Source organism: Phocoena phocoena, chromosome 8 (assembly GCF_963924675.1).
Source record: "Phocoena phocoena chromosome 8, mPhoPho1.1, whole genome shotgun sequence".
NCBI classification, from domain to species: Eukaryota; Metazoa; Chordata; class Mammalia; order Artiodactyla; family Phocoenidae; genus Phocoena; species Phocoena phocoena.
Genome location: NC_089226.1, coordinates 8,843,679 through 8,857,668, shown reverse-complemented (window position 1 = coordinate 8,857,668; position 13,990 = coordinate 8,843,679). Strand labels below are relative to the sequence as shown.

Below are 13,990 nucleotides of genomic sequence, written 5' to 3'. Positions count from 1 at the left end.
ATTTACTTGATCGTTTTAATCTCAGCCAACACTTTGCTGTCAGAGAACACGCCTAATGCAGCCGAATTGCATGGCAGCTTGACCTATTCTTAGTCATTTTATGACTCGATTTAAACCCATCATTGCTTAGTACCCTTTGGTTACTGAAGCCTCCAACCAAAGAGACCAAGATACTTCTGCATTTTATTGTTCTGTTGTTAGGCTTCATAATAGAAAGACAAGCAAACCTGCAGAAGTAAATGGGAGAGAGCAAAGAACACGATACGGGATCAGGAAGGACGGCAACCCCGGAAGCGGCGCGGGTGGGCCCAGAGGACGGACTGCATTTCCCAGGCTCAGTCACCACGCGGCCCCGCCCCCTCCGCCGCCGCGGCCCCGCCCCCTCCGCCCGGGCGGCTGGACTCTGCGCCCGCCCGACTTCCCAGCGGCCCCGTGCGGCCCGGGCATGCCCAGTGTGGGCGCAGCGGCCCCGGCCCTGAGAGCGCCCTGGCGGGAGTGGGTGGCCGGGCGCGAAGGGGTGCGGAGGGGCGTGGAGGAGCCGAGCGGGCCAGCGGTGGGCCAGGGGCCGGGCCGGAGCCGGAGCCGCGGGGGCAAAGCTGCCGGGTAGGTGCAGTTCTGCCGAACCAGGCCCTGGCGCCGCGCAGCCTGCGCGCGCGGCAGGGGCCCCGGTGGCTAGGGCGGCGAGGGCGTGTGAGGGCAACAGGGCCCGAGCGCGGGGTTGGGAGGTGCGGGTGGGGGCTGCGCGCAGGGACGCCTGGCGGGAAGGTTCTGCGGCGGCGGGGCAGGGCCGGGGCGCGGGACGCAGCCCGCAGTCGCCGGCGAGCCTCTGCCCAGGTGCGGCGCGGCTGTCTTTAGCTCCCCGCGTGACGGGATGAGAGCGTGCCCCGCGCCTCGTGCACGGCTGTGGTTGCGGAGGGAGACCAGCTTCCAGTCGGGTTTGCCAAGGAGCTGCGGGGGGAAACAGGTCCGAAGGGACCTGTGGGCTATGAGCATCCGGGGAGCCCGGTGGGATGTGAGGATGCTTACCTTTAGTGAAACTGGAGTGGGATGTGACAGCCTCCTGCTTTCCGGACTTGGGTTTCTGGGTTTAGTGACTTAGAAAGTACAGGACCGTGCCGCGGTAGATGCTTAATAAGTTCTCATGACTGTTTAGGAATTTAATGGCCAGTTGTATTTACAGGCTTACGAGACATTTTGTCCATGGGATGCTCGGGTTAAACAAAAATCCTCATCGCAAAGCTTGAGTAAAAAGCCCCGACTGAGGGTTCGGACACCGGGGTTTTGAAGTTCGCTGTAGCCTTTCACGTGCTGTAATCTTGGGCAAGCCATTTAACTTTGGAGGTTCAGTTCCTCCGTCTGTGAAATGCTGTGAACCAGATGCATCTCACTTACGTCCACCACAGTTGGAGGGTTCCCTCCGTGTTATACAGTCTCTGGTCTCAAATCGTGGCAGGTTGCTTTTCTCCCTGCCTGAGCTTTTTGTCAAACCGGATAATATTTCTGGATATTCCGGATAATTCAAATAGGATCTGCATATAAAATTGAAGTGACTTGTCCTTCACAGGCCACTATTGGTCAGTAGGTAACCTGCCACTTGGTACTTGCAGATGCCAGTTGTTAATGGCCATGGTTCAGGTAACACAGCTCCTCTCCCTGGATTAGGACCCACATCCTTCCAGCTGTGTCAGCACCTTGTGAGAAACCCAGACTAACTAATCGGCTTCCTTAAACTCCCACATTAGCTCATTCTGTAGTGGGATTATGTTTATGTAGAAGTTAAGTTTTTATTTTCATGTTACTGCACTTTGTACTCAAAACCTATGAAAAATTCTAATACTCTTAATTCATAGATGAGGAAGTAGATGGTTAAAAGTGAATCCATGATAATCTTTAGAAACTAGTGTCTTATATATCATCATTGAGCATTAACTATTCACCTGTCACTGAGCATCCTATCACTCAGGTGTTTTTTGTTTGTTTTTAAGTGGGAGCATTAACAAAAGTTTCTTACCCTAGAAACTTCTCTACCTGAAGTGAGTGCATCTGGGTAGGATTTGACCCAAGGAGAAGATGGTACATACAGTGTTGTGCAAGTTGCCTTCCCTCTGCTGTATTCCCTGCTCTTCCTGTTCTGGGTGGCAGTAGTCCAGTTGGGTCAATAAGGTACAGTTGGTGAAGTGGTCATTAGGGAAAGTGTGCTTATGTTTTGAAATTCGAGGTGTATAGAAGCTGCCTGTGAAATTGTCATTATGGTCTATCTCTTAAATTAAGAATACCCTAGATTGGTTTAGTCAGGTTTGAGAATTTTAGAATTCCAAGTCCTTAATTAAATTTTTGAAAATGGATTTTGCATTCACCTTAGACATTACATGGGAGCGTAGTATTTTAAAAATACTTATACACGTGAACTTTCAGGTTATTATTTTATGAAGCTAGATTTCTCATTCACCTAAGAAATAAATAAAATGGGAAAGCTGTAGTGTGTTAAAGAATGTTTATACACGTGGACTTAACCTTGTTTTGGCCTAGTTTAAAATTCATTGTTTCCTGCATGCTTGTTGAAATTGTACATATATGTATACATTTAAAGTTGGAAAACAGGGAAGGCATATTTGGGGGTCTCGGTGGGAAATTTCACATCATACTTTGAACTTATCTGTGTGCTGGAGGGCCCTGTGTATGAAGTGCATATTTAGTAATTTTTGTTAGAACTTTCATTTTGCTCCTGTATTTGTATTCAAGTAACATCAAGCACAGATATTGTAGTGTAATTATCACCCATCTCATGACCTCAAATCTCAAAAGTACTTGGGACGTGTAGGAGGGATAGTTAGGGACATCAAGGCCCAGAGAAGGGATTACTAGTCCATGTAAAAGGGAAAGGGTGGTAAGTGATTTGAAAATTTATTGATTTCAGGTTTTTCAGTAGTTACAGGTGTAACTTCACTTAGTTAACAGTGCTAGTATCCACCTAAGTGCTAGAATCTACTGCAATCCTATTAGAGAAGTATGTGGAAAACGTCATCATGTAGAAATGTACGTGAGTAACTTGAAGATAAATATTTTTCCCCGCTTATGCTCCGTCTGTTTCCAGGTGCTTCATGATGAGACATTTGGGAACACTTCTCTCTCCTTTGTGTAGTTGATAGTTTGGGCGGTGAAGAGATGGCTGACAGTGTCAAAACCTTTCTGCAGGACCTTGCCAGAGTGAGTACGTCAAGTCATCTTTTGACCCTTTTGCTGCAGGAACTGACTAGAAAATCCTTTAGGTATTTTTGAAATTTTTATTATGTTTGTTGGGTTCTTCACCTACAAGTTTTCATTCTAATCCACACTACTCGAGGGAGAGGTATTATCCTGCATCTCGCAGAAGCTTGGGAGAACTGTCTAGTGAGTGTCTGTAGTATTGAAACCCTGTTCAGCTTGGCCCCAGACCCTCTTTTTTTTTTGATAAACTTTATTTATCAATATATATATATTTTTGGCCATGCCACGTGGCTTATGAGATCTAGTTCTCTGACCAGGGATTGAACCCGGCCCTTGGCAGTGAGAGCGTGGAGTCCTAACCACTGCACCACCAGGGAATTCCCTAAACTTTATTTTGGAATACTTTTAGAGTTGCAGGGCTGTACGGAGAACTCCTCTATATCCTTCACCAGGTTCTCTTAATGTTAACATCGTATGTAACCATGGCGTGTTGTTGAAGACCAAGCAGTGAACACTGGTACAGTGCTATTACTAAACTACTTTGTCCGGATCTCCGTTATAGCACCTGTCTTATTCTCCCATTCTACAAGGTGGAGACGATGATGCTCTAGAAAAATGTCCCATAGAGATCTGTTTAGGATGTAGTCACCCACATGATCAGTAGCATAACATTCCATTATAGTGGCTGTCTGAGGTCTAATGCCCTAGTTGTAGCCCCTGTAGCTCTATTCCCGGGAGCAGGAGAGAGGCCAGTTCTGACGGGGAGTGGGAGTGTTTAAAAGTTTATTATCTTTGAATCAAAGAGGGGGGAATTGAAGGAATATCTTAGAAGGGCCAACGAGAATTCATGTGATCTTCTTTTAATACCTTATGTCCTTTTGTGTGATAAAATTTGCACCCTGGATCAGTTGTACAACGTGAACTTTGTGTGTCTGTCTGCCCCACTAGACTGTAAGTATCTCAGAAGTGGGGATGCTGTCATCATCCTAGCACATACTAGGCCCTAAGCCCTTTGAACTTAACTATCTTAATTTTAAACTGTTTGTAGAAGATTTAGAAGTTAAAAAGCAAAATAAGATTAAACATTACTCGTAGATAAAAGACCAGGTAGGTGCATGGTGCCAATTTATGCTCCTGTCGGCAGGTACTTCATAAACTTGTCCATTTCTCTGTATCCGGACAGTTTTCTCTAAAATTTGTTTTGCTCATAACAGTAGGTGAAAATGCCATTCTTAAATCCAGGTTGGCCATTGCTTCCAGAATGCCTTTTGCTGCTGCTGCTTTTTTTTTTTTTTTTTTTTTCTTTTTCTGGCTGCATGGCATGTGGGACCTTAATTCCCTGACCAGGGATCGAACCTGCACCCCCTGCATTGGAAGTGTGGAGTCTTAACCACTGGACCACCAGGGGAGTCCCCTTTTTTCTGCTTCTTGATGAAGTTGAATACCCTAGTCCTTCCCACTCTACTTTGGACATAAATCTGTTGTGGTACTTACTAAACTATAAATTTTTATTTCTTTATTTTTTTCTTTTGGTTTACTTGTGTACTTTTCCTGCTGAGTTATAAGTTTCCTGAGCATTTCCATATGTTGTCTACCTCATTGAAGATGCTCAATATGGGAGTGGGTGGATAAATGAGTGCAGTCCTTTGAACTGGGTAATAGGCAGTTCTGATGTTTGTAGTAATAACAGTAACCTTTCTGCCATTGGGGCTCTTCCATTCATTGGCAAGTGCCCCCATCAGTGACTTATAGACTTAACAACCCTCTTCCTCAGCATACACTGTTTAAGGACATTCTCCTCCAGCTACACTACAATGTTGTTTCTGTCTTATGTGGCATGCTCTTATCCTACAGCTTTTCACACTTTTACAGTGATCATTTCTTTGTGTCTTCCATTAGCCTTGGTCCAGCCCTGGTTCTTTCTCTAGACCAGTGTTTAATCTACCCTAGTATTGCTAGTTTAGTACAGGATGTAGATTGTACTTGTAGACATTAGATTGCTATTGGAAGAGTATAGAGGAGGGCAATAACTTGGCTTTATAGTATCGGTAAGTGTTAGAGGGAGTAGAAAACCACTGTTTTGCAACCATGTTATTCAAGATTGGTTTGGGCAAGAATTGTTAATTGATGCTAAATCTAGGGGAGAGGACTTGATGAGCAGGATATTTGCCTGGTCTCAGAAGTGTCTGCCCACAGATTACTTATTAGTTGCAAGGAGAAAAATTTGCAACCATACAATGGAGCTGGATAACACCTTGACTGAATATGTAAAATTGACATCACCAGCAAGGTGAGACAGACATCACATGCCTCTGGATGTAATATCTGGAAGGGCACACCATCACTTATGTGATAAAAATATGTAACCTGGGACCTAATCATGAGGACACAGACCTAAATTGAGGGCATCCCGTAAAATAACTGACCTGTATACTTCATAAAGGAAGACACGCTAAGGAGCTGTTCCTGATTAAAGGAGACTGAAGAGATATGAGAGCTAAATGCAACATGTGATTCTGAACTGATGTCTGATACTTGAGGGGTAAAAATGCTATAGAGGGCATTACTGAGACAAATGGGGAAACTGGAATATGGACTGTAGATTAAACTGTTTCAATATTTAATTTCTTTAATAGACAACTATATATATTTCCTAAGAACAATATTGTTCTTAGGAAATATACACTGAACAATTAAAAGTAAAGAGACATGGCACAGCAACCTACTCAAATGATCTAAAAAAATGTATATATATATATAAACAAGAATAAATAACAATGTGGCAAAATAGTGGTGAATCCTGAGAAAGGGTATTAGGGAGTTCTCCGTTCTTGTAGCTCTTCTGTAAATTGGGAATTATTTCAAAATACAAAAGTATCAAGGGTCCGCTAAGCTTTGTAGCAAACTACCATGATTTCCACTGTTATTTCATCACTTTCCTGTATGTAACTTTGGAAAGTCTTCTGATCCAAAATCTTCCCTCTTTAAAAATGATACTCTTGTGTATAGGGAATCAAAGACTCCATTTGGGGAATTTGTACCATCTCAAAGCTAGATGCTCGAATTCAGCAAAAGAGAGAGGAGCAGCGTCGAAGAAGGGCAAGCAGTGTCCTGGCTCAGAGGAGAGCCCAGAGTATAGAGAGGAAGCAAGAGAGGTAAGGAGTGGAGGCTGATGTCAGAAAACATCTGAATTCCCTTCTGTGGGCACTTTAGGAAGTGATTAAACTTAGTATAGAATTCAGACACTACATAGTGACTTGGAGTTTCAATACCCCATTATTTGTCTTTTGTGCTTTCTCCCCCAAAAAAGTTACAGGTGATTTCCCCCCACTCCTCTCACATTGAATTAAACTGGTGTCTAGCAGTAATCCTTGTTCAAAATGTCGTGGTTTTTAAAAGAAATCAGGATGGTGAATAGAGAGCCATAAAAAAATTACTTGGATTGGTGGATACTTCTAGGAGTGCCTGTGTGGATTTTGATAGAAGAACCTCAGACATCCTCTTCTAGTCTCCAGTCTTGGAATTTAGAAAATATAGTTTTTTGTGTGTTTGTTTTTTTTAAGAAAAACTGCTTCTCTTGAAGTATTTTTAGCCTTTTCTTATTGACATTAGGAGAGAACATTGGGATAACAGTAGGTGCTGGAAAAATAAAATGTCAACAAAAGATGTAAAAAGGAGAGCTACTGAATGATACTATGGTAATAGCCTGTATGCCTTTTAAGCTAAATACATGTGGTCTTTTCCAGTGAACCACGTATTGTTAGTAGAATTTTTCAGTGCTGCGCTTGGAATGGTGGAGTATTCTGGGTAAGTTCTTTTTCGTCAAATTCCAGGTGCCTTATAAGCATCTTTATTCAGATTATTTTGGTGTTCATGGTTCTCAACTGTCTTCTTGAAACTGAGACAGGTAGCTTTCACCTGCTAATACGTGCTTAAGGCCATGACTCAGGATTCTGTGCACCTTCACTCATTTTATTCCCACTCAGAGAAAACTTGTATGTAAATGTCAGGAATAGATAGCCCTGAATGTACACTTTTTTCTTAAATGACTTACTCACAAGTTTTAATGTTAATAGGTAACAATTTCTTGTGACATTGTCTGGACATTTTGGTTAAGAGCAACTGTGGGGGCTCAGAGGGGAAAGAGATGGATATGGGCAAGCTTCTCCCTTTGTCTGGTCATAGCAATGTCCTCGAATTGATTACTATTGAAACTCACACCAGAAGGTTGCCTACAGCTGACTGAGAACCAACACAGGCTTAAGTGAAATTTGAGTACTTTGAAGAACAAATAGTTAAGTATTTTCTTGGACTTGAAATTCAGTATAATTCAACTTGTTAATCTAAACATTTCACAGATGTTTTTAGGTGTTAGCTTTAATTAATAAAATATGACTGTGTACTTAGTATATGCCTGTAGTTTGGTGTGACTACTAACTGAAATGTTCTTCTAGTCCCCCAGAAGTTTTACTGTTTTCGTAGGCAGTGTCAGGTTTGTACTCCTCAGCTGGAGAATTGGGAAATAGAACTGAGTCCAATTTTGGTACCACTTCAGGGCTCCTATTTTGTAAAAGACACTTCCATCTGGAAAATAATTACACTGAAACTTGGAACTCCTGTTTTAAAGAAGGGCTTTTAATGTTTGCCTTATTTCCTCTCTCCTTTAGTTCAGTCTCCTTTTGTTTTATCGAGTGTTTATTCCCGTGCTTCAGTCAGTAACGGCCCAAATTATTGGTAAGTATGTCCATTGCCGAGGTGGGAGGTGTTTCCCTGTGTCTCCCTCAGTCTATTGAATACTTCCTCTGTACCTGCAGCTTTAGATGTTTTTAACTGAAATCTCTCAACAACCCTTTGGGTATTGTTACAGATAGCATTTTATAGATGAGGAAATGGAAATTGGTTACCAAGGTTAAACCGTTAGTAAGTGGCATAGCTGGGATTTGAACCAGGGTGGTTTCCTGCATACAGTGTACTGCTGGTCACTGACATATCAGTCACCACCCGGTAAGCAGGTTTGTCTCAAGGTAAGCAGCACATCTCCGTGGCTACTCTGAATTGGAGTTGTGGCCAGAATTTGGTGTGTCTACGAAGAATAAGACTCTCTGAAATAGGTGCAGTGATGTGCTGGCAGGAACCAAAGACGTATGTGTGTGGAGTAGGGGTCGCATATTTGGTCTTCTGGTTTTCCATTTCTCCAGTTAAACTAACAAGCCTTTCCGCCTTTCTTAGGTGATCCGTCACTACATGGGGATGTTTGGTCGTGGCTCGAGTTTTTCCTCACGTCAATTTTCAGTGCTCTTTGGGTGCTCCCCCTGTTTGTGCTTAGCAAAGTTGTGAATGCAATTTGGTTTCAGGTAGGTCCAGGGCAGAATGGAGTCTGGGTTCTATGGCATAATGGATCGCCTGGTGGCAGGTTTCAGCCTGCGAAGTTAGTGGCCATGTAGGGAGCGATTTCACCGCCTTAACTTTTCTTGGTCAAGCAGCCAGTGGGTGATCTCTGTGCTCTTGTAAAATGGAATTATCCTCTCAGGTCTCCAGAGCATCTCATGGCCAGATGTCCAGGGGCTTTTCCCCCCTGGCAGGTCTCATGGCAGATCAGTGGCCTTAGCTTTGGGGCTGGGTATTGAGGCCACTTAATTCATGTTTTGGTGAGCTCCTTTCTCTCTTACAGGATATAGCTGACCTGGCCTTCGAGGTATCAGGGAGGAAGCCTCACCCATTCCCTAGTGTCAGCAAAATAATTGCTGACATGCTCTTCAACCTTTTGCTGCAGGCTCTTTTCCTCCTCCAGGTGAGACTGGCCTTCTGGGCACGTGGAGCAGATTAAGAAAAGAAGATTCACTAGAGGGAGCTTCACAAAGACAGGGTGTCACATTTATACTCAGCAGATACGTTTATGGGAGGCAATGATTTGTAAATCATTTTTTCACAGAAACAACTAGAGACTTAAAATCATAAAATGGTAAAGAAACATGAATTTGCCTGCTCCTCCCTGCCACCCTGAGCATTCTTCACTCTCCTGCTATTTAGAAACTTGAGAAGCAACTATCAGGCTATCTAGGTAGAGAGTGATGACTCAGAGTGGCAGGTGAACAGCGTCAGGTCTCTGAAGCTTTGGAATTAAGATTTTCCATACTTGTTCTTCAGGGGATGTTTGTGAGTCTCTTTCCCATCCATCTTGTTGGTCAGCTGGTTAGTCTCCTGCATATGTCTCTTCTCTACTCACTATACTGCTTCGAATATCGTTGGTTCAATAAAGGTAAGCCTGTCTAAAGAAACTCAGAACTTGGAGGCCCAATTTGGAAATGGTGCTGCTAAGTAGACTTCTTAAATTCTTCAATACTTAGGCCCTTGGCAAATCATCTTTGTAATGAAGCAACCTTTTTGGCAAGAGGGGACTTAGATTTGGCTTGGGGGGTTAACCCTTAACTTTGTTGCTGGGGAATGTAGCAGTGTAGCATCATCCTTATGGAGCTTAATGTCACGTAGCTCTGACAGCCATAAGATGGCGTAAATGAGCACGAGTTATTTTGAATTAGAGAAATTAATTTGATGTTGGTGCATACAGATTATTTTGGGGGATATTTTGAAAGTCCTTGGCATATTTGGGTGTGGTTGGTTGAAAGGGGTTAATTGATTCCTAGAGGATAGCTGCCTTTTTTTGATTCTTGCTTTGTTCAAGACTAATACTTACAAAGGATTCTGGTGTTGTAATTCAGAATTCACTTAGCCCACCAGTTTTGAAATTGTGATTGTCCAATTGTAAAACCTTCGCATAGAAGCTTTATCAGATTTGGACAATTCTAATTTATATGCTTTAGTTGTATTCTAAATGGCAATTCTGTACCTACAACTCAAACCTCAAATAAATTGTCTACCATATTTAGTCATTTTACTAAAAGGAAATATGCAGCCTAATTGTATTGGCTCCTTGTTTTAGGAATTGAAATGCACCAGCGATTGTCAAACATAGAAAGGAATTGGCCTTACTACTTTGGATTTGGTCTGCCCTTGGCTTTCCTCACAGCAATGCAGTCCTCCTACATTGTCAGGTAATTTGACTGTAGGGACTTGAAGGGGACTGGTAAAAATACTCAGTGTAGGGAGCACCTTCTGTATGCCTGGTTCTGTGCTAGGCATTCTGCATTCTTATTTGGCCATCAGGAGGTCTGTCGGATTTTTTCTCCCTGACAGATAGTCATAGACATTTGTCAGTTAGCTTTTTTTTTTTTTTTGCCCCGTTTTGCGGCATGCTTAGTTCCCCAACCAGGGATCGAACCCGTGCCCCCAGCAGTGGAAGTACGGAGTCCTAACCACTGGACCGCCAGGGAATTCTCAGCATTAAAATATAGTCTGCATGATCATATATGCCATATTCTTTCTTCTGTTTTGCTTCCTCGAACAATGTTAAACATGGCCAGTGCTTAGAAAAATCCTTTTTTTTTTTTTTAAAGATGTGTTTGATACATTAAGGGTCCATCAAGCCATGATATTTAGCACTGGAGGCAAAGAACTTTGGGCTTCTAATATCTTCAAAGTCATGGCTGTTTTGAAGGTGACTAATTATTTCTGTTTTTTTTTTAAACAGTGGCTGCCTATTCTCTATCCTCTTTCCTTTATTCATTATCAGCGCCAATGAAGCAAAGACCCCTGGCAAAGCATAGTAAGTATTAGCCAGTATTAGCTAAAATGTACTAAGTTTTTTTGGTCTAAAGTGTTGGGGCCATAACACTGCAATCATGTGAATGAGACATTTTTGTTAAGGTTTTTTTAAAAATAACCTTACATTGCAGGAAACTATTAATATACAGTTCAACAAGAGAAACACTTCTGGGATGTATCCCAAAATTTTCCCCATGCATATGTGCACATATGTGTTTCAGAAATTGCTGCTATTATACGTATTCTTAAAATGTAACAGTTCACCGAATAAGGCACTTATACCTGTAGTTGGGCTCATTTCGTAAGAATGGCCAACTTTTTAAAAATAGTGGGCCATGTGTTCTGGCTACAGGAGTTTATTGATAATGACAGTAAAACAAAGTATTTTAAAATGAATCTTTAGTAACACTAGCACTCTGAAAGTTTTATCACTTCAGAGAAAAGCCCAGTCTTTTGATCAATTTTGGTTAAGTCAGTGAGGATACACTTCTTAGAACTTTCCAATCTGCTTTGGGTTCTTGCATGTTCTTGCTATCCAGTAAATGCTAAGTGTGTATCTTAACGTAACTAACTTTCTCTTGAAGCTCTCCTGAAAATGAAATACACATAGCATATGATATCTTCAGACATAGCTTGAAGTTTGTACCCTAGAAAGGTACTTCTTGAATCAGAATTAATCTAAAATAGAACTTTATTTCCTCTAAGCCCCGATACTGCAAATGGTGATACTACTGTACTTCTGACAGGACCCAGTGCATTCTTTAGTTGCTGCCTGTTTAATCTGTGTGTCTAACCTCTGTACATGCTTGATCAAATTTCTGGTGTCTTGTTTTCCTCTGTATCGTTTTAAATTGAAAGTAGTCAAGTAAGTTGTCAAATAATTAAAACAGTTTTGCTCAACTGGGGGTGTCTAACAGGTTGGGTCTCTTTTGCCTTTTAGCCTTTTCCAATTGCGCCTCTTCTCCTTGGTGGTTTTCTTAAGCAACAGACTCTTCCACAAGACGGTCTACCTGCAGTCTGCCCTGAGTAGTTCAACTTCTGCAGAGAAGTTCCCCTCACCACACCCATCTCCTGCCAAACTGAAGGCTGCTGAGGGCCACTGAGTCACCTGCCACCCAGAGGGGATGGGTGGGATTGGAAGGATGCCGTGTCAGCTCTTTTTCTTGTTCACCTCCCCGACCAGGGAAGGCAGGACCCACTCTGCCAAGGGCCCTGTGCATATTACCTTCTCTCTGAGGAATCGGGATTTTTGTCTGGTGCACGTAAGGCAGAATCGTCCTGACACCAGTATGGATTTTAAACACCGGTGAGTCTGAAAGGACCACAGGTTTTTCTGCAGCTCTTTTCTAGCATTTGCCAGCCCCCGTGCCTGGACTGATTTGAATACTTTTTCTCCCTGTGCCATTTATCCTCCCACCTCCCCTTCCTGCCTTCCACCACCCTTGGATGAATGGATTTTTGTAATTCTAGTTGTTGTATTTTGTGGACCTGTTGTTTTGGTTTTTCTGTGAAGCACATATATTGGACGTGGGAAGTAAAGGAGACTCTGCTGCTCCTGGTCACTCCCGTTATAGCCATCACTGTCTTGTTTCTTATAACTCAGGCTAGATTTGGTCTCTTGCTCCAAAAAACAAACAAAACTGCAAAAAAAAAAGCCTGAAGAGATGGGACAGGAGGAAAGACCTCACAGCCAGATCTGCTGGGTTTTGAGGAGTGGTTTTCTTTCTTCCCCTTGAAGGGGAAAAAGCTTTTTTCACTGGTACATTTAAAGCTCCCCCAGCTATAGGGAGGTACCAATTTTGGACAAGTGCCACTGCAACACAGAATGCTCAGAGAACCTGAACTTTTAAACTCTGGAGGTCTGAACTTCATTGTTGGCCACTGCTGGGTCTGTCTGGTATTTCAAAGGAATATTGGGTGCTGCAAATAGGAACTGAAGGGGTAAACTTATTAAACCCATTAAACCTGTGATTGGTTGGTGTTTTCCTGTCATTTTAAAGAGACTAAATATGGGGGGAGGGGCAGGCGTCAAAGCACTTGCACGGTTTTAAGACATCACAAACGTGAGCTTGTTTCCCACAAATGTGTAATGGTTGAAATTTACAAGTCGTCACTTCAAGAAACATATGCATGGAACCCAGGACTTTGTCTTGGATAATTTGGAAGGTTAGTTCTGAAAAATGTTCCCTGAAGAAGTTTGGGTTATGTGATTATAATCATGTTAACATCTTGTGAAAGGATTTGGGATTGAGTTGTTTTCAAGTCTACATGTGCATCTGTCCTGTGTACTCCTGAATGAAGAGAGGGCCTTCTAGACTTCAAGAATTGAACATTCTCATTAGGGAAGAGGTGAGACATTTGGTTAACAGAAACCTTTACTATGTGCAGGACCAAGTAAGGATTTAAAAATCGTTGCCAGCAGATGTGAACCAAATTTGAATATAGAGGTTTAAAAATGGTATTTTGGAGGTAGGTGTTTCCGGCTCGTGAACAAAAAATTGTAAAAGTTTAAGATTTATTTTCAGTATCCCTCTGGTCATTTGGCAGTAGTATTGCAGAGAACTACTTTCAGGTTGCCGAGGGGGTGGTTGAAGAAGACCTCAGTATTTCATCAGCTTGCAACTGATCAGCGACTGCCTTACTTAAGATTAGTTGCTGTAGATTTTAAAATTAGATTAAAATGGCCACATCTTTGCTGCCTGAAATTTGTATTTGTGTCAGATAAGCTCGTCTCAGAAGGGTGAGGGAAGTTGAGTAGAGGAAGTGATATTATCCAGCACTGTGCCTGGCTATAGAAAATGCTTTAAGTCACTGGATGTGAGGAATCTGTAAAGTTTTATTAGTGTAACTGAGAGGCCAGGCCTGTACAAAGGCTAGATTACCAAATGTCTATTGTTGTAGGTATTCCTAATTTCATGAGATGTACACAAAAGCAGTGTAAACTTCTCTTTTCACCAGCATATGGGCAGTGAGGGCAGCGATTAGGAAATGGGGATCAAAGGGAGAGTAGGCTCTGTTTTTGCCAAGTTCAGAATGGCAGTTTAAGGCAGACTAATAGTAACTGAAAATAAGGGAGGGCACATCACTACACACGAAAGTGAGAGCTTGAGTTTCAATCATA

General features: G+C 42.5%; 1 protein-coding gene across 3 annotated transcripts; it reads left to right on the top strand.

Annotated features, from left to right (window-relative positions):
- Nucleotides 1-418: 418 nt before the first annotated feature.
- On the top strand, nucleotides 419-13,295 carry EI24 (EI24 autophagy associated transmembrane protein). 3 transcript variants are annotated; one of them, XM_065881908.1, is made up of 11 exons: nucleotides 419-603; nucleotides 3,095-3,207; nucleotides 6,217-6,362; nucleotides 6,954-7,014; nucleotides 7,875-7,941; nucleotides 8,437-8,561; nucleotides 8,879-8,998; nucleotides 9,355-9,466; nucleotides 10,148-10,259; nucleotides 10,796-10,870; nucleotides 11,810-13,295. In XM_065881908.1, the coding sequence occupies exons 2-11, from the start codon at nucleotides 3,166-3,168 to the stop codon at nucleotides 11,970-11,972; spliced, it is 1,023 nt and encodes a 340-aa protein (XP_065737980.1). In that variant the 5' UTR covers nucleotides 419-603; nucleotides 3,095-3,165; the 3' UTR covers nucleotides 11,973-13,295. The 3 variants fall into 3 exon arrangements, with proteins under 3 accessions (XP_065737980.1, XP_065737981.1, XP_065737982.1); XM_065881909.1 differs by lacking the exon at nucleotides 419-603 and having other exon boundaries at nucleotides 3,166-3,207; nucleotides 6,259-6,362; nucleotides 11,810-12,840; XM_065881910.1 differs by lacking the exons at nucleotides 419-603; nucleotides 10,148-10,259 and having other exon boundaries at nucleotides 3,166-3,207; nucleotides 11,810-12,840.
- The last annotated feature ends 695 nt before the right edge of the window (nucleotides 13,296-13,990 follow it).

Coding starts and splice junctions, on each gene's coding strand:
- EI24 (XM_065881908.1), top strand. CDS start 3,166: ATGGCTGACAGTGTCAAAACCTTTCTGCAGGACCTTGCCAGA. Junction 9,467..10,147: donor ATATCGTTGGTTCAATAAAG/GTAAGCCTGTCT, acceptor TCCTTGTTTTAG/GAATTGAAATGCACCAGCGA. Junction 10,260..10,795: donor CAGTCCTCCTACATTGTCAG/GTAATTTGACTG, acceptor TTTTTTAAACAG/TGGCTGCCTATTCTCTATCC.